General features: G+C 41.0%; 2 protein-coding genes across 8 annotated transcripts in view; one reads left to right on the top strand and one right to left on the bottom strand.

Annotated features, from left to right (window-relative positions):
- PRKD3 (protein kinase D3) overlaps nt 1-17110 on the bottom strand; it is a 77993-nt gene extending 60883 nt beyond the window's left edge. For 4 of the 7 annotated variants that reach the window (XM_037895400.2, XM_037895401.2, XM_043543391.1 and 1 more), the window contains exons 1-2: nt 16906-17062; nt 11913-12993 (exon numbers count right to left, since the gene is read on the bottom strand). In XM_037895400.2, coding sequence (XP_037751328.1) covers nt 11913-12203 — 291 coding nt within the window. In that variant the 5' untranslated portion in view covers nt 12204-12993; nt 16906-17062. Of the gene's footprint in view, nt 1-3609; nt 3646-11912; nt 12994-16905 lie in introns of those variants that run through there. The other 3 variants (XM_037895399.2, XM_037895402.2, XM_043543392.1) reach the window with 3 other exon arrangements.
- Nucleotides 17111-17207: 97 nt separating this feature from the next.
- Nucleotides 17208-22946, top strand: part of QPCT (glutaminyl-peptide cyclotransferase) — a 31116-nt gene continuing 25377 nt past the window's right edge. Inside the window, exon 1 of the mRNA XM_043543397.1 lies at nt 17208-17408. The gene's annotated coding sequence lies outside the window, so the exon portion shown is untranslated. The remainder of the gene's footprint in view (nt 17409-22946) is intronic.

The following is a 22946-nucleotide window of genomic DNA, read 5'->3' as shown; positions in this document are numbered from 1 at the left end:
GGATATGAGAATTGTGTACAGTATTCCAGATCAGGTTTCACCAGAGCCTTGTATAATGGCAACACTTTCTTATCTGTACTGCAAATACCTCGCCTGATGCATTCTTGGATGACAACCTTTTTCACAGCCGCATAACATTGGTCATTTATAGTCATCTTATGATCAACCAATACACCCAAGTCTTTCGCCTTCACTGTAGCTTCTAACTGTAAGTCCCTAGCTAATAGCAAAAAATTTTGTTATTAGTCCCTAAATGCATGACCTTGCACTTTGCACTATTAAATTTCATCCCATTTCTATTACTCCAGTTTTCAACACCATCCAGATCTTCTTGTATGATATTCCAGTCCTCCTCCATATTGGTAATACCTCCAACTTTGTGTCATCTGCAAACATGATTAGCACACTCCCACTTTCTGTGCCCAAGTTAATAAAAACATTACGTAAGATTGGTCCCAAGACCAATCCCTGAGGAACTCCACTAGTAACCTCCTTCCTGCCTGACACTTCACCTTTCAGTATGACCCACTGTAGTCTCCCCTTTAACCAGATCCTTGTCCACTCTTCAATTCTCATATTAATCCCCATTTTCTCCAATTTAGCTAATAACTTCCCATGTGGAACTGTATCAAATACCTTACTGAAATCCAGATAGATTATATCTACTGCATTTCCTTTGTCTAAAAAATCAGTTATCTTCTCAAACAAGATCAGGCTGGTCTGGCACGATCTACCTTTTGTAAAACCATGTTGTATTTTATCCCAATTTCATTCACCTCTATGTCTTTTAACTACTTTCTCTTTCAAAATTGTTGTAAGACCTTGCATACAATTGAGGTTAAACTAACAGGCCTGTAGTTTCCCAGATAACCTTTTTCCTTTTCTTAAAGATAGGTATTATATTAGCAATCGTCCAGTCATAGGGTACAACTCCCATATTTACAGCCCATAAAAAATCCTTGCTATTGGGCTTGCAATTTCATATACCTACTCCTTTAATATTATTTGATGGAGATTATCCAAGACCCTCAATTTAGTCCCATTAAGATGTTTGACTTCCACCTTGGATGTGATCATTTCTACTTTCATAGCCTCATTTCCATTATCCACCATGCCACTACCCCAAAGCGCCTCATTACCCTTATTAAAAATGGAGGCAAAGTATTTATGTAAGTATTAGGCCACGCCTAGATTATCTTTAATCTCCACCCCATCCTCAGTGTTTAGCAGTCCCACTTCTTCTTTCCTTGTTTTCCTGTTATTTATATGGCTAAAGAACCTTTTACTGTTGGTTTTAATTTCCCTTGCAAAATCCAACTCTGCTTGATTTTTGGCACTTTTCGCTTTTCCCCTACACTTCCTGACCTCCAAGAGGTAGCTTTTCTTGCTGATCCATCCCATCTTCTATTCCTTGTAGGCTTTCTGCTTTTTCTTAATCATCTGTTTGAGATGCTTGCTCCTCCAGCTTGATCTGCAACACTTACAAAACTTTTCCCCTTGCTTGGGACGCAGGCTTCAGATACTTGGTCAAAGTTGCAGAAACTAATTCAAAGCCTCCTCTACATTCAGATCCTTGAGTTCTGCAGTCCAGTCCACATCCCTAACTAACACCCTTTTAAAAAAAAAGTTTGCCCTTTTGAAATCAAGGACCATAGTTGCAGATCTATTTTTGTTTATCTTTCCATTGAGTTTAAACTGAATTAGCTCATGATCACTCAAACCAAGGTTGTCCCCTACAATCAGTTCTTCTGTGAGGTCCTCACTATCCATCAATACCAAATCTAAAATGCCATCACATCTTGTAGATTCAGCAACTTTTTGGTGAAGAAATCTGTCAGCTATCATATCCAGGAAAATCTGGATCCTACTATTATTAATAGCACTTGTCCTCCAATCTATACCTGGGAAGTTAAAGTCTCCCATAATCACACAATTCCCAGTAGTTTTTAATTTAATTACAAATATTAGAGAGGTCTCTATCCATACCCAAATCAGATCCTGGGGGGCCTGCAGCATATCCCCAGCACTATCCCAGGGGAACCTCTGGTAGTTTTCTTCCCCAAAGTGAGTTTGACCCAAACAGACTTTTATCCATTCCATCACTTCTAATTTCTTTACAGTCTACCTCATCATTATACAATGTGGTGGTTTGTGGTGGTTCTTTACAGTCTACCTCATCATCATACAATGCTACTCCACCACCTTTACCTTTATTTCTGTCTTTCCTGAACAGCACACACTTTTCAATCTCTCCACTCATGACTACTAGTCCACCATGTTTCTGTTATCCCTTTAATATCTGGTTTCACTTCATGCACCAGTTCCTCCATTTTGTTACCCAGGCTTCTTGTATTGAAGTACAGACATCTTAGTTGTTTCTGCTTGGCTTTGCCCAAATTTCTCACCCAATTAGATACAGTCATTCTACTGCCAGTATCGCCTACCCGCCTGTTAGTGCCAATACCAATGAAGCTCTCTTTCCTTTTAATATCCCTTCTCCTACCCAGTGCTGTTCCTTTTCCCTTTGCTGAATTCCCTCTTTCTTGATTTTCCTCCTGTTCAATGTTAGAATCAGGCATGGAGATTACATGAGTATGTCCCAATCATCTCCTCTGGGTTCCTAGTTTAAAGCTCTTTTAATGGGCTGTGCCAACCTCCATCCCAAAAGTCTATTTTCCTCCCTACTCAGATGGAGTCCATCCCATGAAAACAGTCCTCTGTCAGTGAATGCCTCTCAGTGGTCAAACATCCCAAAGTCCTCCTTATAGCACTGTCTGAGCCATCTGTTGACCAACACAATCTTGTCTCGCCTTCCTCCTCCTCCTCTAGGGACAGGTAGAATCCCACTGAAGATCACTTGAGCCTCCATTTCTTTAAGTGTATTCCCCAGCCCGGCATAGTCTCCCTTAATGCGTTCCAGCAAGAATCTAGCAGTATCATTTGTACTAATGTGAAGGACAATTAGTGGATTCTTTCCTGATCCTATTAGGGTCCTCTTCAACCTCAGGTCCACATCACATAGCTTATCTCCGGGCATCAGCTCAGGTGACAGGCCTGTCTATTCTTAGTAGAGAGTCCCCCAGTCATGTAGACCTGCCTTTTTCTGGCAATAGTGTGATTCTCTGGCCTTCCTCCTGTTCCTTCTGGCTGCAAGTCCTCTTGTCTTTTGTTCTCTCTAGCATTCTCCTGGGGCTCGACTGACTGTCTCCACTGATTTGTCCCCTCTTCTTGTAGGACTAGCTGCTCTTTTCTTCCTTGTCCTCCCACCTTGTACTGCCTGCTATGCCCCTTCTTCATTTTTCAACTCAGCAAACCTGTTCCTGAGCTATATTTCTCCTTCACTAGCCAGCCCTTTCCTCTTCATGATTCTCGTACTCTCATGCTTCCACTGGCTGCTTTCCTTACCCAGCAGTCTACTCTCACAGTTCTCCAGTCCAGCTTGCATCTGCAAGTCTTGACTTTTCCCTTCAGCCTCCTCTTGTCTCCCCTCCATTATCTGCTCGAATCACCTTCAGAATTCAACCACAGTTTCCACCTGCATCTCCAAACCTCTTCCATCAGCTCTATCAGGTGACACAATACAAACGAATCTCTTTTAACCGTACCCACTCCAGAATAATGTATCTGCATCTTCTATAGCCGGTCATCTTCATTGTCTCTTCCATTCCTTAGGTCACTACTACTGTTGCCTCAATCTTTCATAGCCTTCCTGCCTAAGCTCCTAACAAGGAAAACAAAAAAAAACAACCAAACACCAAAACAAAACCAGACCACCACACAGCTCCTCCCCCAAACTTCCCTGTTTTTGAGCTCTGTTTGCTAGCTCCTGTACCGCTGCTCCTGTTAGTGTCTAATCCTGCATTGTGATGTACTGAAGTTCTGCCATTGACATCAATGGGAACAGAATCAGTCCCTTACATAAGTGTAGTTTAGGACTCATGCTAAGTTACAATCAACTACTAAAGAGCACACTACCTATAAACAAACTAACATTTACAACTAGATCCAACAATAGTTAATACATTGCTTAATTACAACCTCATTTCTTCAAATATATCCTATGCATGAGTTAAGATTTAACCAGGGGAAGAACCTAAGGCAGACAATAGTGGTACTCTCCCCTGAGCTGCCCATTCCTGACATCAAAATGAGACACCACTCACAGTAGGTCATGAGCATACTGTCATAATGTGATCTATTTCTCATCTACTTTGATCGACAGTTAAATAGTTAATGCTCACATTTAAACTGTCATAAGGTTTCAATGTCAACTCATGTTGCCATATAAATAGGAGCAACAACTGCCTCTTATTAGGATAGTTTCAGGTTATCTGCAGACTCAGGAAGACACCACTTAGTTAACATTTTGAAAGTTATCTTCAGACATAAGGAAGAGAGGCTTTTCGTTTTGTTTTTAAATGAAAGCTTAGATTCTGGAACAATGACAGCCACCACAAAAAAGTACCAGCTAGTTAGCTATTGTGAGTCATCCCTATCCAACCCTGGATTTTGTTATATAGAAAATCTGAAGGGGTTAAGCAGCCATTTGTGTCCTAGACACACATTAAATGTTACCCAATTAGAAATTTCAAATTGGGATAATTTTTTTAAATGACCACTAACTCAAAAAAATTGATCAAGTCTCTTCAAACTTTGCAGAAAATTTCACTTTTGCCTTCAAAGTGAACTGGGCAATTTTCAGGCGAAAAATATTAGTAGAATTATACAACGATCAAAGAAAGATTTACACTGGAACATAGTTGTGCTATCAGGAGGGGCACAGTGACCAGTCAAAAACTAAAATCACACTTCTGTCTCAATTTTATCTGGTGTTGTTTCAAGCAGCAGCCAAGATTACCATAACAAAGGATATTTACATTTATTTACTGAAACTAACCATACCAAAGTGTTGTCACATGCACAGTTTCCCTCAATTAGTCTATTTCTTCCAGTGCTTGTGTTGGTCTTTCACACAGGAACAAGAGACGTGAAACATTTTTATAAAATTGGAGAAAATGTCAAAATCATAAAAATTGCCAGGGAAACTTAGCAACAGGTATAGTTGTCACAGTTTCAAGGTAGCTGCACCTGTATGCCCCCTCTAAGGTCCACCAAGGACATCCACTTCAGGCTTCTAGCAGTAACTCTCTTGTTCGGAGACCTGCATCTCACTAACTTTGGACCAGGGATTTTAAGACTACACAGAACCTTGCCTTACACTGTGATATCCCCAGCAAGCTAAACTGCTTCAACAGGCCACTGCCTAGGCTTTGCTGTCTCTTCAAAGACTATAAACAGTGTATAGCACACCATTATAAGTTACCAGACAGCTCCTTCTTAAGCAAGCACATTTATTCTTAAGGTAAAAATATTACAGAAAAAACATTAAAAAATAAATGAACATACAACCATGCTAAAAAGCTTCCCAGAGGTCACCCCCAACTACAACCTAGGGTTCTGGTAAGTTTTAATCTTTCAAAACCCACAACCAGATTTTCTCTCTGATTACAAGTTCATCCATCTTAGATCCAGAACCAGAATGAAGGCTGGGCACATCAGCCATTTATTTATACAGCTTTGGTCTTGGCCTTCTGTAACAGATGATCAGCAGATATGCCCTTAGGAGAGGGGCACTAACTTCAAAAGGCTGTGTTCCTGCAAAACCAGAGTAGAGGAATTTGCATTAACCGCTCTCCCTATGAAATCCCAAGAAAATCCACTTAACACTTATTGTCCCAAAAGTCAATATCTGTCTGCAACATTTTCAATATAGTATTTTGAACTCTAAAGTCTCACATCTATCACATCTTCCCCTTAAAGAGGTTACATATAATCCTGGCCCACAATAATACATAAACTTAATACAATGAGGTGTTCCAAGGATATTGCAGGAAATTGCCATTCTGTCACAGTAATATCTGAAACTACTTTTCCTTCTTGAAAATGACTAGATTTCAAGTTGACTGTGCTCCTTCAACTACACTGCCCACCCCAAAATCCTGCAAATACTTCAAGACCCTGATCCTGCAGACTCAATAAGATTATCACATATGTAAATCTGTAACAGATTGAGGCCTCAATTCTGATAAGATAAAACAGTAAGCAATAATTCAGGGAAGGATGGAGGAGATTGTTATAAGAAGATATGAAGCCCTGGCAGAGGACGTGGGCTACAAAGAGATGTGAAGTAAGCAAATGGAATCTTGCCAGACAAGAACAGGAAGATTACTCTGAGTATGGAAGGCAAAATGATCAAAGGCAAAGGCCAAAGCTGCAAAGAGGAGATCAAGGTAACAATCAGGTAAAAGGATGGAGAAGTACACAAAGACCCAGAGACAAAGGTGGAGGAGACAAGATAATGTAGGATCTTGAATTTGATGCTGAGAGAGATGGGAAGCTAATGGTGGGATTCAAAAAGGAGACTGACACAGCTGGAGTGGAGGGAGAGGACGACGACTTAAGTGTATCCAAAATGTTACTGCTAGAGGGGTGAAGAAATGAGAACCAGAGATGCCAAATAGGGGAAGGTTACAGTAGTCAAGGTGACCAGGTGCCACACACAGGTTTCAGCTGTGCAGATGATGGGGTAGGCTGGATTTTGAAGAGGCTAGAGGTATACATGACAAAACATAACAAGAAATTGCATATGGCAAGAGAGAAGAGCAAAAAAGATTAGGATTGGGAGCCTGGCAGACAGAAAGGAAAGGAATTGTTAATAGAGTTAAAGGAGGCAGATTAGGAAGAAAGGAGACAACTGGGGAATGATATCGAAATCCAAGAGATAGAACAAGAAATATGAGAATTAATGTAACGAGCTAGATTTGGGAATAAGTGTGGAGGTGGTAGATGAAGCAGAGGAAATACATGAGGTCAGAGAAAGAAGAGGAGGGGACTGAGAATAGAACCTTCAAGGAGGCCAACATATATGGTGATGGGAGGAGAAAAAGGAGAGCACAGAATGATGAAATCAAAGATGAGAGAAATCTGAGGGGTGATCAGTATAAATAAGGAGTGTCCCCTTGACTTTGCCAGATGGTGACCATTAGTCAGGACAGTTTCAGGAAATGGAGGGGAGGAAGCCAACTTGGAAGGACCATAAAGAAATTAAGAGGGGAAGAAATCTAAGAAGTGTGAAAAAATAGCACACATTATGACTTTGGAGACAAAGGGAGAACAGTAGTTAGAAAGGAAAATGAGAACTCCACACACACAAAAATATAATTCTTCAAGGCAAAAGGAAATCAGCCACAGAAGAGATTGCAGGTAAAGATAAAAGAAAGCTAAAATAACTGGCGGAATCAAGGATAACGGGAGTTGGGAAGGGGTGGGGACAGGTTGCAAGGGTAGAGAGATAACAGAAGAGATCTTGCCAGAGATTGCTGTTCTAAAGAAAACAGAACAAAAAACCTAAACTGGTAAAACATCTTTTTCTCATTTATAATAAATTTATGAGAACACTGCCTCTACTTTATCTGGAACAAAGAAAATACTAGCTATAATTTAGAGCACACTGTCAGCTGAACACCTCACAAAATGCATTAAAACATTAGTTTTCTATTGAAAACTGCTAAACAGTTCTACTTTTCACTTCATTCCTGACATCAGAGGGTGTGCAGGGAAGAAAGCAGTTGCAGTTAGCAGCAGATTTAAACATTAAATCGGGTACTATTGAGGCAGCTCCCACATCTTATCAGATATCAAGACTCGCTCTGCTCTAACACACTTGTTACATATGAATGTCTATTTTTAACAACATGCACTTCAAGTTTATATTTTTATTTGGTTATGCCTAAGGTTCTTCTCCAAACTCCACCCTGACAAAAATGTAGCTGGTACACAGGTATTTCTAAATAAGGAAAGACAGAAGCAGTGCTAATTATGGTTCAGACATGGTTACAATCCCCCACATGGCTGTAAAAATAAGGATAATTTGGGAACATCCCTATCAGATTTAAAGAACACTGACAACCTGACTTGTTTAAACTGACTAATTTAAAAAAAATCTTCTGATATAGAATACCCTTTACACAGAATGCCCTGAATTTCAATTTGGAAAGGTTTATTTCTGCTCTCCTGATGATTTTAAAAGGAGTTTTTGGGGCAAGTTCAAGAGCAAAACCAGACATATGTGGCCCTCCAATCTTCTCTCTCTTCCCCTTCCTCTCAGTGAAAAGGTATGTCCACTCCTTCTTCAATTTCAATTGTGATGCCACTACTGTTAGAATATCATAGAATATCAGGGTTGGAAGGGACCTCAGGCGGTCAACTAGTCCAACCCCCTGCTCAAAGCAGGACCGATCCCCAATTAAATCATCCTAGCCAGAGCTTTGTCAAGCCTGACCTTAAAAACTTCTAAGGAAGGAGATTCTACCACCTCCCTAGGTAACGCATTCCAGTGTTTCATTCAAGTTTTTCCTAATATCCAACCTAAATCTCCCCCACTGCAACTTGAGACCATTACTCCTTGTCCTGTCATCCACTACCACTGAGAATAGTCTAGATCCATCCTCTTTGGAACCACCTTTCAGGTAGTTAAAAGCAGCTGTCAAATCCCCCCTCATTCTTCTCTTCTGTAGACTAAACAATCCCAGTTCCCTCAGCCTCTCCTCATAAGTCATGTGTTCCAGTCCCCTAATCATTTTTGTTGCCCTCTGCTGGACTCTCTCCAATTTTTCCACATCCTTCTTGTAGTGTGGAGCCCAAAACTGGACACAGTACTCCAGATGAGGCCTCACCAATGTCGAATAGAGGGGAACGATCACGTCCCTCGATCTGCTGGCAATGCCCCTATTTATACATCCCAAAACGCCACTGGCCTTCTTGGCAACAAGGGCACACTGTTGACTCATATCCAGCTTCTCGTCCACTGTAACCCCTTGGTCCTTTTATGCAGAACTGCTGCCGAGCCATTCGGTCCCTAGTCTGTAGCCGTGCATTGGATTCTTCCGTCTTAAGTGCAGGATTCTGCACTTGTCCTTGTTGAACCTCGGATTTCTTTTGGCCCAATCCTCCAATTTGTCTAAGTCCCTCTGTATCCTATCCCTACCCTCCAGCGTATCTACCACTCCTCCCAGTTTAGTGTCGTCTGCAAACTTGCTGAGGGTGCAATCCACACCATCCTCCAGATCATTTATGAAGATATTGAACAAAACCGGTTAAGTGCCCTTTTGCAGCACCTGGATGATTTGAGCTCCCCCAAGGGCAGTGCATAAAACAGGAAGTCCAACTGACCATTGTCAAAATAGCAAAACTGACTAAACACAAAGTAAACTGAAAAAAAATAAAAAAATTGCTCTCCAATTTCTTTAAGTTATAGAACTTTTAGCTATTACCTGTAGTAGCTACTATACTTTCTGATGGAAGTGTAGTTTTCAAGTATACTGTGCTACCCTAAGAGAAATAAAAACGTGCTTGAAGATAACTGTTTTTAAGAGGGGCAAATATGAGATATTTGGAAAGACTTGCAAAGAGATCCTGCCCCTACTGCTCCAGGTTATGACGGAGGAAAGAGCTACTAATCAGCACTCTGTGGACAGCTGGAGCCCCCCAACCAACATGCTTTAATATTCTACAACTTGTCCTGCGGTAGGGAGCTACTGAAGGTAGGCAGGCAATTCAACCTCAGATCCAGAGGTGTCTGAGGCTACAGAGACAGATCAAGAGTGGTCTCCCTCATCTCGCTATACAAAGAAACAACATGCAACTGAAATATGACTTAGAAGCACTATTAAGAAACACCAAAAGTAAAAGGAAACTATCAGTAGAGTTGAGAAATTTTTAAAGAAGAACAAAAGTTAGAAACAATTCCAAAAAATCACAAATCCTAAACTTTTACAAATTTACTATTAGCAGTTTTTAAAAAGCATACATCTCCTGAACCCATGAGAACAAGCTGTGTACTGTCCTGAGGCTAGAAGAAGTTAACCGGTCAAGAGAAGAGACACTGAGCCTGCTATGAAATGCCACAGGTAGGTGAGGCCTGATTACCACCAAATTACAAGGCATTCCTGATGGGACAATAAATAGCTGTGTGCAGGATAATTCTCAGAGGAAAGTTATGTTTATGTTAATGTTATGTTAATAGGAGAACATATTTATGGATATAATTGTGGCTCTGCCACCTGACTTCAGGATCAGTTCCAGGCAGGATACCGGTATATTGCTGTGAACTGTAGGGTAATATTGCCACTTGTGCACTGGCTTCCAAAGTACTTACAAAAGATAAGTCCAACACACATAAGCAGCCATCCCCCAATTTCCTGGTCAGTGGTTTGCTGCCTGCATGGGGCATGCTCTCCCTAAGCAGCTCTCTACTGGCATCATCAGTCACAACAGTTAGTATACAGATTAATTAAAGCCAGCTGGGGAGAGGAAGACCAGGATCTTGAAATCCTAGCCAATTTTACAATCTAGCTGGCTCCACATATAACATGCTTCTGAACTTGAGCTATGAAATGGCTATAGATGAGGCCACCAAGAGTAGACAGGAAGTGCCAAAATAAGAGAATGAACAAAGAGAAAGGTGTTACAAGTGTGAAGACAGGAAGAAACAAGCAAACGTACAGATGCAAAGAGAGGGAGAAGAAAGAAAAAGAAAGAAGGACCATAAAAGGTTGGAAACAATAGTGGTGCTAACTTTTATGTCCTACCTATATTTTTTCCCACCAAAAATTATATGGGTCATTGCCTGAACTATTTTTGGTAGCCGACAAAACTTCTGTGAAATCAATATGTTTACTACATTTCTAAAAAAATGTAAAACACAGAATGAGAATACAAAAAAAATCTTATGGAGAAGGGGAAATGCAATTAGATTATCTAGATACTGGTGCTCATATCAAGCTTACCTCCACCCTCTCAAAATCCTAAGTAAGGGAAAAGAACACTGTATTCCAAGTCTAATAAGCCTTTCTATTCATAAACATAGTTCAGAGAAATAAAAAGAATTACAGGCAAAGAAAATCAACTTAGTCGACACTCCCATTGTGTTTATTTCCTCTCGTGATTTTTTCCCACCCCCCTTCTATAAAACTGTTTAATATAACAACTCATTTGAGGGAATGTTGTTTTTATTATTTGCTTGAAAGTTAACGTGAACTTTGAATTTGGTTAATAGCACATAATCTATACATAAAATACAACACATGAACAAAAATAATGAAATGCACATTTCCTTTCTACCAACTCAGAACATTTTAGCACTATAATGGGGGTTCTCAATTTTTTTCACACTGCAGACCCCATCTTAATAGAAAAATTGTCTCATTGGTACCTCCCCTCCCACTGAAGACTATATTGCATCCTTGTGACAACTATAGCAATTGCTTACATGGAAAAGAAATATTAGGAAAGTATTAGCTGCCTTTTAATGAAATTTTGCAGCTGTAAACAAGAAGAGCCAATATCATGTGACCCACCAGACCCCTGCAGACCACCAGCAATTGTTCTGTGAGCCACCACTGGACCAAGGACTACAGTTTGAGAATTGCTGTGTTATGCCAAGAATACTGAACAATGTTTTCTTCAACACAAATATATAGCAGCAATGACCACAGAAGAACACTACTAGAGAGCAGCAACACTGAGTACAACCACAAGGGCGAAAAATAACATTCTTTCCATATTATCAAAACTCATTACTGTATGAAGAGTCCAACTTTATTACTACATTTCTATTGTTGTAGGATTTCAGAAGACAGACATAAGGAGAGCCCCCTTCCTTTTAACTGAGACTCCCATCTTGGGAGGTACACCTTGTAGAACTACATGGGATCAGCCTTAACACAGTCCCAGCACTGGTCTTGTCTCTGCACATAACCACTTGATGTACCCAAATTACACAGAGTGATAGCGATGATAGTAAATTAAAACAATTACTACAATCAACAGCATTGTATTTTGTTATACTGTACCTTCTGGTAAACTATAGAACAGACTAGGTCTTTGACAGATGAGAGGGACAAGTCCTGAGCTTCAATGGTGACAGTCTCCCGAGTGAGACCGATCTGCAGCAGGAATGAGACCCCATGCATAGAGCCCCTGGAGTTGGTGAGACTCTGTGTACTGAGGCTGCCATTGGACAGCCGGTTGGAGAGCCCCGACTGGGGACTTGAAGACAGAGAAGGGACTGGTGGTGCGGCAGCATGAGATGCAGGAGAAGAAAACTTCTGTAAGGATGGAGGAGAGGAATCGTTTGCTGACATCTGACTTTCTTTAAATCTGTAGAGATCTGCCTAGTAGTCAATTTTTAAAAAAAATATTTGACCAGGGTGTCTATTATAATTTTACAGTTTAAAGGATAGTCTAAAGTTTCCCTTTTTCAGTTCAGTAAGAGGCCCCTGACTGATACATCATGTTCATTTTCCCTTTCATTCTGTTCAAGCTGATGAGCAAGAGAATTTCAGCCGGAAGTTACTTTAAATTAAAGGTCCTCTTTCCACAGTTTCAATCAGCTGATCAAAGACACAGACTTGCCTTTAGCACCACATCCAGATGTTTGGAGAGGCTTAAATCATCATGAAATTGTCTCCTTCAGAGGAATAAATCAATACTGCTTTTTCACACAGGTCCTTCATTTTATTTCTTTTGAGAAAAATCTTGGTCTCAGATAGAGATTACTCTTGGTAGATCTTTAAAAAATATTCCTTCTCTCACTTAACTCCAGACACTATATATCAAACACAGGCTCATCTTCACTTAGATGTCTTTTTCTATTTAAACAAAAAAACATGTGGATAGCATCCTGAGCCAATAATACTGCGTATATCAGTGTTTATGACGAATCTATTCTTTCTTCAAAAGTTCTTCTCGGAGTTCGTTAATATGCACGGACATGGTAAAAAAGTTACCTTAACTGATCTCCAAGTTTTCATTTTTGTGAAGTGTTTTATCTCATGAAATGCAGGAACAGCATTTCTAAAAACACAAGCACATTAAATCTAATCTCTAGGTTCACCCAGATAATCTGCAGCATTTTGAAACGTTGTATTCTGCCTGGTAGGGGAAAAAAAATTGATATTATTTCAAATTAGTTTATAATTTTGCATAATAGCAGTATAATCACATTAGTTTCAAACTATTACTAATTCCTTGCAAATACATCTATAGTGTAATTAATCAATTTTTACATTCATTTTGTTGGTTAGTAACAGATGCTGAACTGCTTCCTTGTTGTATACCACACTATATACATGGTGCCTAAAGCTATCCAGCATACATGCTCCATTTGACATTTCATGATTGTTTTCCCAGTAATGTCAGAGGAAAGAATGGTTCATACTGTAACTATTGATGTAGAAGGGCTGAGCACAGTTCTGTTTTATGGGTATACTAGTTTGTAGGTGGTGTGTGGGATAATAAATACATTAAATGCAATCAAATATTCATAAAACCACAATATTATCATTAGAAAATTCTCTGGTGCTTAACTTGGACTTTCTAATATTATTCATTCAAGTCAATATAAAAATGTGAAATACAGCACCTAGAAAAGTTTAGCTGTAGAAAGATATTTACACAATGTTTTCAAAAGAGCTACTGTACGCCATATTAATGTTCTTATACCAGACAAACAGCGAACCTGCCACTTTTTTATATGTATTTATTATTGTTTTGTGATTATTTTAATTCTTTTTTGCTCTGCATTTGGTGATTATGGACTCTAATTATTTGTTGTAATATATTATTGCCTGAACCAGCATTTCAAGCATTCAGGAGCAATGCTAAATAACCATTCATTGAATACATTTTATCTACACTAACAGCTCTGGCTGAATTTTTAATAGTGCTGAGCTTTATCATTTGGCTATATTAAAGAACAAAGTGAGGCAAGTTTGCATTTTATAACAGGGATCAATATGACAGATAGTTTAAAACACAATGAAATGTCATGTCAGACATACTAATCTGAGACAGGACTGAGGGCACAATTCTATGACTCCCACTGACAACCTCAGAAATTAAGGATGCTCAACATTTTGCAGACAGTGCACAGCATTTCAGAGAAATGTCACTGGTTCATCAATGGCTTTTCCACGGTTTCAAGAAATATAATTGGAATAACAGCAAACAAACATTTCTGCATTTCCCCATGTAACTCTGCTCCCATAAAAAGAAATTACCTGAATGCTCCACCAGGTGACCCAAGTATAAGGAAACTATATACAGTATAATGTACTTTTTTCAAGAATAAATCAATATAAGACATAAAAGCTCACATGCTTTTCATCACATTTTCTGTAGATGAGGGATGCTCACAGAGAACATTACTATCTCTAACAATTAAATTAATCCTAAAAAAGTTAAATAACTCCATGCTTTCTTCAGGACAGGAAATAAAAACTACCCTGAGTAGGAATAAGGCTGATGAACATTACAGGCCTAATTTAACAGATTAAAACTACTTGTGAATATTTATCCACAATATAACCAAAGATCCACTTGAGTGTGTGTGTTTGTGTGTAGACATAAAAAGTCATAAAAGAGATGTAAAGTTGGGGAAAAAATTAGTCCCTGATCCAGCAATCAAAACTGCTGGTATGGAGCTCTGCTCCCATGAAATAAAGGTGTCTTATTTGAAGATTAATATCTGCGCTTCTCACAATTACCTCATCCAAAAAATAAAAGTAAATTTTTACTTATTTAGTCTTTCAGTGTAACTAGTTACAACAAAATTATTATTTTTTGTGCACTCAAAAGTAGGAAAAATAAAGACAGTCCCTGCCTTGAAGAACACATTTGTCATAATACAAATTAGGGCCATAAACAGACAAAGCAGAAAAGGCGGCAAAAGTGATAGTAAGATCATGCATTTACTCAGTGACTTAACCTTTAAAGACTACTGTACCCCTTTCAACAGTCTGATTTGTCTTGTGTACCCCCAAGTTTCACCTCACTTAAAAAGTTACAAAATCAGACATAAAAATACAAGTGTCACAGCACACACTTTGAAAAATTGCTTACTTTCTCACTTTTACCATATAATTATAAAATAAATCAACTGGAATATAAATATTGTACTTACATTTCAGTGTATAGTATACAGAGCAGTATAAACAAATCATTATCTATGAAATTGTAGTTGATACTGACTTCACTAGTGCTTTTTATGTAGCCTGTTGTAAAACTAGGCAAATATCTAGATGAGCTGATGTACCTCCGGAAGACCTCTGAGTATCTCCAGTGGTACACGTACCCTTTGTTGAGAACCACTGCAATAAAGCATGCGAACATCTTAACTGTTCCTTTAACTCTGAGAGCTGGTTGTTGTGTGTGTTTTCCTTGTGTTACTTTCCTATCCCTCACTTCTCACAGCTGAGATAGCAGCAATTAGATTTTAGAAGGAATATTAAAGGAAGCAAGAGCAGTGGTTTAGTGAACAAATTTGGGGAAGGGGTTCCAAGAATATGCAGTAGTGTAGGAGGAGGCACAGAGACGTGTGCAAGAGAAGGAGACGAAAGAATTAACTGACATGTTGTCATTCGTGGCTAGAAATTAAGAGAAACCAGTTCAAATGTAGGTACTGGATGCATGCTGTAGGCCCGGGTGTCACTTATATTTGCCTGATTCTTATACTAAAAAGATTTTAAAATGGTAAATATTTGTATTTAAGTCTTTTCATGCCAATTTTTTTTATTATCTGCACATAAATGTTTAAAGTCCTTTATTGAAAATGGGGGCCGATCGTTGTGTACTAGAAAGGCTCATTTAACAAGACTATTCCATGTAAATATAACTTACATCTATACAGCTTCCCCATGCAAGGATTATAAAGTGATTAAAAAATTTAAAAAATATTTTTAAAACTCAAATTTTGAAATCAATGCTCACTCCTGAAATGCTTTAAAATTGTAAAAATAAAATAGTTCACAGAACCTCAGAAATCAAAAATGGAAAAGACCTATTAGATGATATAGAGTCCACTCCCCTGCCAGTACAACACTGCTCCATACACTATTTTTTTCAGTTTTGTCATGTCCAGTTTCAAAAGTCCCAAATGATCTTCCACCATGGTCGTCTGGTGACTGTTTCACAAAGTATTAGATCTTCCAGATAATTTTTCCTAAGGTTCAACCTACATTTCTCTCTCTCATAAATTCATCCCCATTATTCCTACCTAGACCTTTCAGAACCATGTGTTCCTGGTCTGTGATTGAGACTCGGAGGTGCCACAATAATACAAATAAAACATGACTCCTCTCCCTCATCCAAGTGGTTGGCTGGGCGGCTGTTAGTTTTCTCAGTCTCCTGGAAGTTATGTTTTTGGCAGGACTGACCGAGAAGGCCCACGTCATACACTATTTGGGGTCCAGCCCTGCAAACCCCCTACTCATGCCATGGGGCCCCTGAGCTCGAAGGGGCTCCTCACACGCGTGACGAGGCTTTGCAGCGGGCTCTGCGTGCCTGATCCCGTTACCCCCCGCCCCCCCCGTGGCCCTGGAGAAGGGCGCGGGCGATGGCCCCGCACGGTGTGTGGACAAGCCGGGTCTGTCCCGGGCAGCGCGCGGGAATAGAAGTGGCCAGCTCGCTCATTCACACCGTCTCTGATTCGGAGTCGGGCGGGGGCGGGGGACTGAAAGTTTCCCGACCCCACCCCCGCCTCCGGGAGCCACTTTTGAAGTCACCCGCGGTAAAGTGCCCCTCTTCCCCCCGCGAGCGGTTGCGCCTCTCTCCGGAGATGATGTGGCCTCAGCCCGCTCCCCCCCCACCAGCGGGAGCCCGGGGCCGCCCGGGCCGGCGCTGAGGAAGCCGCCCCCGTAGCAGCAGCGCCAGGAGCCCGGGCTGCCCCACGGGCTCCCGGAGCCTGCGCTGGCTGCACCCCCGGACCCAGCCTCCCAGGAGGGGCGGGGCTGCCCCGAGCACGGCTCCCGCCTCGACCCCTCCGCCCGCGCGCAGCCCGCTACTCACCTGCGGCACAGAGCGACTCCGGCGCCCCGCGGGACAGAGCCGCTTCACACGCATCTCATTATCCCCCCCGCTCCCCGCATCCACAGAGACGCCCGGGACGGGGTGGGGGCGCAGGGGCTGCCGGGAACTGTAGTTCGACCTCCCGCTCCCTGCCTCCGCCGAGCGCGTCGAAGAAACGACAACCCCCGCCATGCCTTGCGGGAGCTGGGCGAGGGGGTGGGGCGGCGCATGCGCAGGGCTCCAATCAAAGTTTCCGTTAGTCTTCTGCCTGAGGCGGTTGATGCTCTGAATGGCTCACGAGGCCGGGGTTGGGGGGAGAGAGCAGTAGGACGAGGAGGCAGCGCAGCAGTCACTGGGGGCGTCTTGCAGTTATTCTCCCACCCCTGTGGGGAGGCCTGAGGGGGCCGGCTCTTGCCTGGGGTGCGCTCAGCCCTGGGGAGCCCCTCCCCGCGGACACAGGTCTCCCCGAACGCTACAGGAAACCGCCAAACCCGCCATCGCAGGTAGAGCGGCAGAGCCGAACCCTGGCCGCAGACCCACCCGCTCCTGCCCACTCGGGGGTGGGGGAAGGTGGGCAGGTCTGAGGTGACACCCGTCTGGTCATTGTGTTGCACGTTTGCACCAGGGCTACCAATCGCTTGCTCCAAGCTGTGGCACATTGCACTAGGGCTGCCATATGGCTGCTCATTGTGTTGCACAGTTGTCACATACCTTGTTGAGTTTCACGTTCACACCACAGCTGCCCCACGCCTGCTCATTGTGTTGCATGGTTGCACCCTGCTTAGTGCCTAGCTGCTTAGTATGTTACACATTTGCACAGTGGCTGCTGTGCAGCTGCTTCCATTACACACTTGCTGCAATTTCCACACACCTCATTGTGTTGCATGCAGTGCTGCTGGTTCCCACCAGGAATATTTACATTTCCAAAAGGTTTTTACTTCTTTTCTCACTGTAATTTTGTTAGTACAAGAAATCTTCTCAATTCCCCTTCATGTATTAATTTCCAACTGAGGGAAAATTGGCAGACCACCCACAAAAATCAACAGGGATTTTCCAGACCCATGGTCTTCATCAAGTTGTCACTGTTCAAACCCATAAGTTTAGGCAGCTTTCTGTTCTCTATCTCCTGTGCTTCCCCTTCATTAGATCATGCCCGTAGATTTCAATCTGTGATTTACCGACCCCTAGGAGTCCACAAACTGTCTAATTTCCAAAGGAGTACGCACCTCTATTCAAAAAGTTTTAGGTGTCTGCAAATGGTTAAAAACCACTGAATTATGCTATAGACCAGGGTAGTCAATAAGACTGCAGGCCAAATCAGGGCCGCCAGACACTTTTGAATGGACCTTGAAATCTTTTTATTTACTTATTATTGTTATTATTTTTCTATTATTTTCTCTGGAGTTTGCACCTTGTCAAAAATAAATGACAACCCTGGCCATAGACCTTTGTATCCTTTCTCACCCTTTCCATGTCCATCTTTCCTTTATAAATTGTAGAACAGATACTCCTGATTTGGTGATACCTGCCTGGACCTACCCTTTTAAGTGCAAGGACGAATGGACTAATTGTGTAACAAAATACGATAGTGCAGAGGTTCCCAAAATTGTCCATTGTGCACTTGTTCAGCAACTTCTCTAAGGAGAGTTGGGTGGTCACATGGTGCCAGTTCTCCTTGTTTTCACCTGCTAAATCATATTAAAGACAGGTAAGTATATGTTAAATATCTCCCTAGCATACAGGCAATTGCTGTAGTTACTGGGATGTTACATGATTATGAATGGAAATAATCCACAGAATTGCAAAAAGGGAGGTGATCCATGTGACAAGCTTCCCCTTACAATGTGGTTCGTGCTATGAGAATGTTTAAGAGATCTGCTATATTAGCATGCTTATTTGGAAGGTTGTGTTGGGAGTGGAGTTCACTGTAAGCAATAGTAATGGACTCTTCGTGGCCAGTAAATAGGCTTGATACATAATAATGTGGCTAACACAAATATCTGGCCAAGTAATGCATTTATATATAAATAGACTTAAGATGAATGCAGCTTTAGTGGGGTGTATTCAGGATAGGCCCTTGGTTTGTTGGGGTCCATATGCTTAACTTGTGCTTAATTTTATACACTGTGAGTAGTTCTATTGACTTCAGTGAGAACTACTCACCATATATAAAGTTAAGCGTAGCCCTAAGTCTCTTAAGGATCAGGGCATTAGGTCCAGATTTTCAAAAGAGATGACCAGTTTTGGGTGCCTCTATTTTGGGGGCCCAAAATGGGTATCTAAAAATCAGTGGCCACTTTTGAAAGATTTTACTTTAACATCTCTATAAAGTGGGCATAATAATACCTACTCATGTACAGAGGTACTATTTTAATATTTTTAAATCATGTTGAGATCACTTAGAGGACGAAGGCTATAGACAGAAGCACACTAATTATAATCTCTTTAGTAAAAAGAAAAGGAGTACTTGTGGCACCTTAGAGACCAACAAATTTTATAAATTTATTTAGTCTCTAAGGTGCCACAAGTCCTCCTTTTCTTTTTGCGGATACAGACTAACACGGCTGCTACTCTGAAACATCTCTTTAGTGTTGCCAGATTAAGATCTCTGCCCATCAAGACAGACATGGAAGGCTGGTCAATGTACTTTTTCATTTCCTTCATCTTATGCACTTAAGAACAGATCCAAAGGCAACTGAAGTCAATAGGAGTCTTTCCTCTGACTTCAGATTAGACCTTTAAACACTGCAGCTGATACAGAATGCGGCAGGCCCGTGTTCTGACTGGAGCCAGATTATGGGATCATATTTAAGCTGGAGCTTCATGCTGAAATAGGGAATTGTTTTAAACAAAAATTGAAGTTAATGTGGCTGATGCTGCTTTTAACTGAATGCTAAAACACCCTGGAACTTTTTAGTGAAGCATATTCCATGAATAGCTGATGTTGTTGCCAAAGTACAGTACAAGATAACTCTGAGCAATCTCTGTGTCTTTTCTCCCCTAAAATGGGACTCCCACACACAAACATTATAAACATAAAAATCATCTCTTTAAACATTATTCCTGATCCCTAGCAGAGCTAGGATTCACTCTCTAAAGTTTTAAGTGCAGCAAGCATTTCACATGCTGAATGGCAACTCCCAAAAATAGTGGTTAATGGACAATAACAGATGGATATTAGGTACTACCACACTCATTTGGTCAGCAATTAAGCTTCTTTGTAAAGAAGCTCAACTCTGAATCATCCAGTAGGGTTGATACTGTTTAATTTGTGGCCCTAAGCCACAATAGTTGCTTTTTCATAAATTAGAATTGAAGATGGATTAGTTAAAATCATTTTTATAGTCCATTAAATAGCACCATGAGAAACAACAAATCAGGGAATTGTAAGCACGATATGGCTACACTGTGACTTGCTGAAGCACCCAAAATGTTTTGTTCAAACTTTAAGAGCTATTAAGTAAAACAAATCTAAATGCAGCTCTGCATTTCAATATCTATATATAGTAGCACATATGGCTGTATAAAGGCAGGGCCTAGTTTATGTGATTATACTGCACAGCATTACTGTAGTATGAAGCATTAGGGCACTGATCATCTAGACTAATTGACAGCATAAGGAGCCCAATTTACCATTTCCATGACTATCACAACCTGTATTTATCTGACATTTCCTGTGGATTGCATACATTTATATTTGGCTTCCTAATCATCTCTTTTTCAGGTGCTCTCTATATATTTAGGCTTCCTCCTCTGTCTTCACAACTCAGATCTTTCATTATTAGAATCAGCTGGATTTTCCTACTTGCCTCGCTCTTAGATATCTTTAGGGCCAGCTGGCTAGGCCATTGGTATTTCTAGCATAATATCTGAAACTAGGGTTAACTAGCTCTTTGCTAAACTTTGTTTTTTGTAAAATGCTGTTTTATATTCCATCTGGTGTACAATTTTTGTAGCCACAGTGCATTTTATAGTAGTTCTAAGTTTGACATAAGGGTACATTTTTAGCACTAGAAGGAAAGTGAATATATTCCTTTTCATTCTATCTCTCTGTGGTTTACCATGTTCTTCTAGCATCTAAATGGTGTTCAAAAGGGGAAAGATCCTAGGGAATTTGATTTCTGCATTTGTTTGAGAATCTCTGAAACAATGCACTGTTTTGGTTGTTGCTTCTTGTGGACCCAGTCCTGCATACTTTGCACAACCAAAGCTCCCCTTAGAGTCAGTGGGAATTTGGGGTTTGCAAGGAATGCTGGTTCAGACCCTGAGATAGAAACTGCTATTTAGGTAAAATATGGGATTATTTTTTTCTCCTTCTTTGCAGGTCACAACCCGTGATATATATTTCTATTCCAATTGCTAGGGAACCTCTGTAGGTTTGGAGTACAGATTTGGTTTGGATAAAAACCTGAAATTTGGATGCCTGTCTGAATTTGCTTAATCACTTGGCCTGATGGAGGAGGTCAACTTTCTTCCTCACAAAGTTAAACTTTGTCATTAAGAAACCATCTCCAACAGGAGAATGGGAAGGTAGCCTTGTGGTTTTAAAATCATGGGGGGCAAACTCATTCTAGATGTAAATCCATTGAAACCAATCAATCTTTTGGAATTCCCCCACCCGCCACTAATAAAGACAGTAATGGCATGATCCTGTAACCCTTACTGACATGTGTTGTCCTTGCTCAGGTGAGTAGTCACATTTAAAACATATTCAAATCCTATTGTTCCCATAATGAAGTCAGTGTAAGACTAAGCTATACTCACCTAAGCAAGGATTTCAGGATTGAACCCTACAGTATTATTCAGTTCCCAGCAATTGCAGCTAGAGACAATATCAGCCTAAGGAAGCAGAAGCCCTTAAATCTCAGTCACTGTGATGCTTCCTAGGATACCCTGGGTTGTAATGCACCTCGCTATCAACTGTCCTTAGCATGAGGAAGCCGCCTCTGTGTCTGCCATGGGTCAGCTTCCCAACTCTACCAGCCAGGGGAACAAGCATTCTCCTCTGGCCTTTCAGGATCCCCTGTTAGTCTAAAGATTAGCAATAGGCACACTCCAACCCCTAAGTTTGCTGAGTGTGTCCCTGGTCCACTGGACACTCGCCAGATTCACTCCTTCAAAAGAAATAGTTCTATCTCAGATCTACTAGTACTACCTCAGATCACCACTCCACTTAACTCACAGCACTTAGATGTGTTTATAGTGAAATCAAACATAAATTCAAGTAGAAGTACTGGAAACAAATGGTTACCTATAAAAAATATCATACTACTCATTCTAGAGCCTAGACTTAGTTAACAAGATACTCTCATGGCTAATAAAGTATTGCTTGCCCAAATCCATGCAGCTCTTTAGAGTCAGGCTGGCTGTAACCCTTCTTTCATGAAACATGCCCACTGTCCTTTTGCCTCCTAAGTGAGGGATTCAATGTGTCTCTTTGCACTCCAACACATATCATGCCATGCCTTTGGCTTTATTCATGATACCCACTTCTGTTTGTTTCTTCCTGTAGACTTCCTCTCTTGCAGATTTTGCAATCTCAGTTTGCAATTGGCTCCGTAATCAGTATGCAAACAGGCATACACTTTGAGGCATACAATATCCAATACACAAATGGCCATAAAGGGAGATAGATGTCAGATACCTCAGAGAAGTTCCTTTCAGGCAGGAGGTATGTCATCTCCTGGTGACCTGCCTTAGCACCAAGACCTTAAGAGAATAATTTTCATTAAAGGTACGTAACTTAAGTATTATCTGTATATACATTTCACAATGATTATCAGGACCAGGGGGCTATTGGCTCTCTTTAAAGACATCACCTGCCCCCCTTTGGTGAACTATTATGCAGGTCTCCAACCCAGCAGATCCCTGTAAAACCCTAAGTCATCACTGTGTCCTCTGCCTGTTGGGAACACGGGGTCGCTGGGTCACAGTCACTATATACAGTGATTATACATTATCATAAAGGGCCTGATCCAATGCCAACATGATATCAATAGAAAGGCTCCCATCAACTTTAGTGGGCAATGGATCAGGCCAAA

This window comes from Chelonia mydas, chromosome 3 (assembly GCF_015237465.2).
Source record: "Chelonia mydas isolate rCheMyd1 chromosome 3, rCheMyd1.pri.v2, whole genome shotgun sequence".
Lineage (NCBI taxonomy): Eukaryota > Metazoa > Chordata > Testudines > Cheloniidae > Chelonia > Chelonia mydas.
Note: the sequence above shows the minus strand (reverse complement) of the source record. Positions and strands in the feature narration are given on the sequence as shown.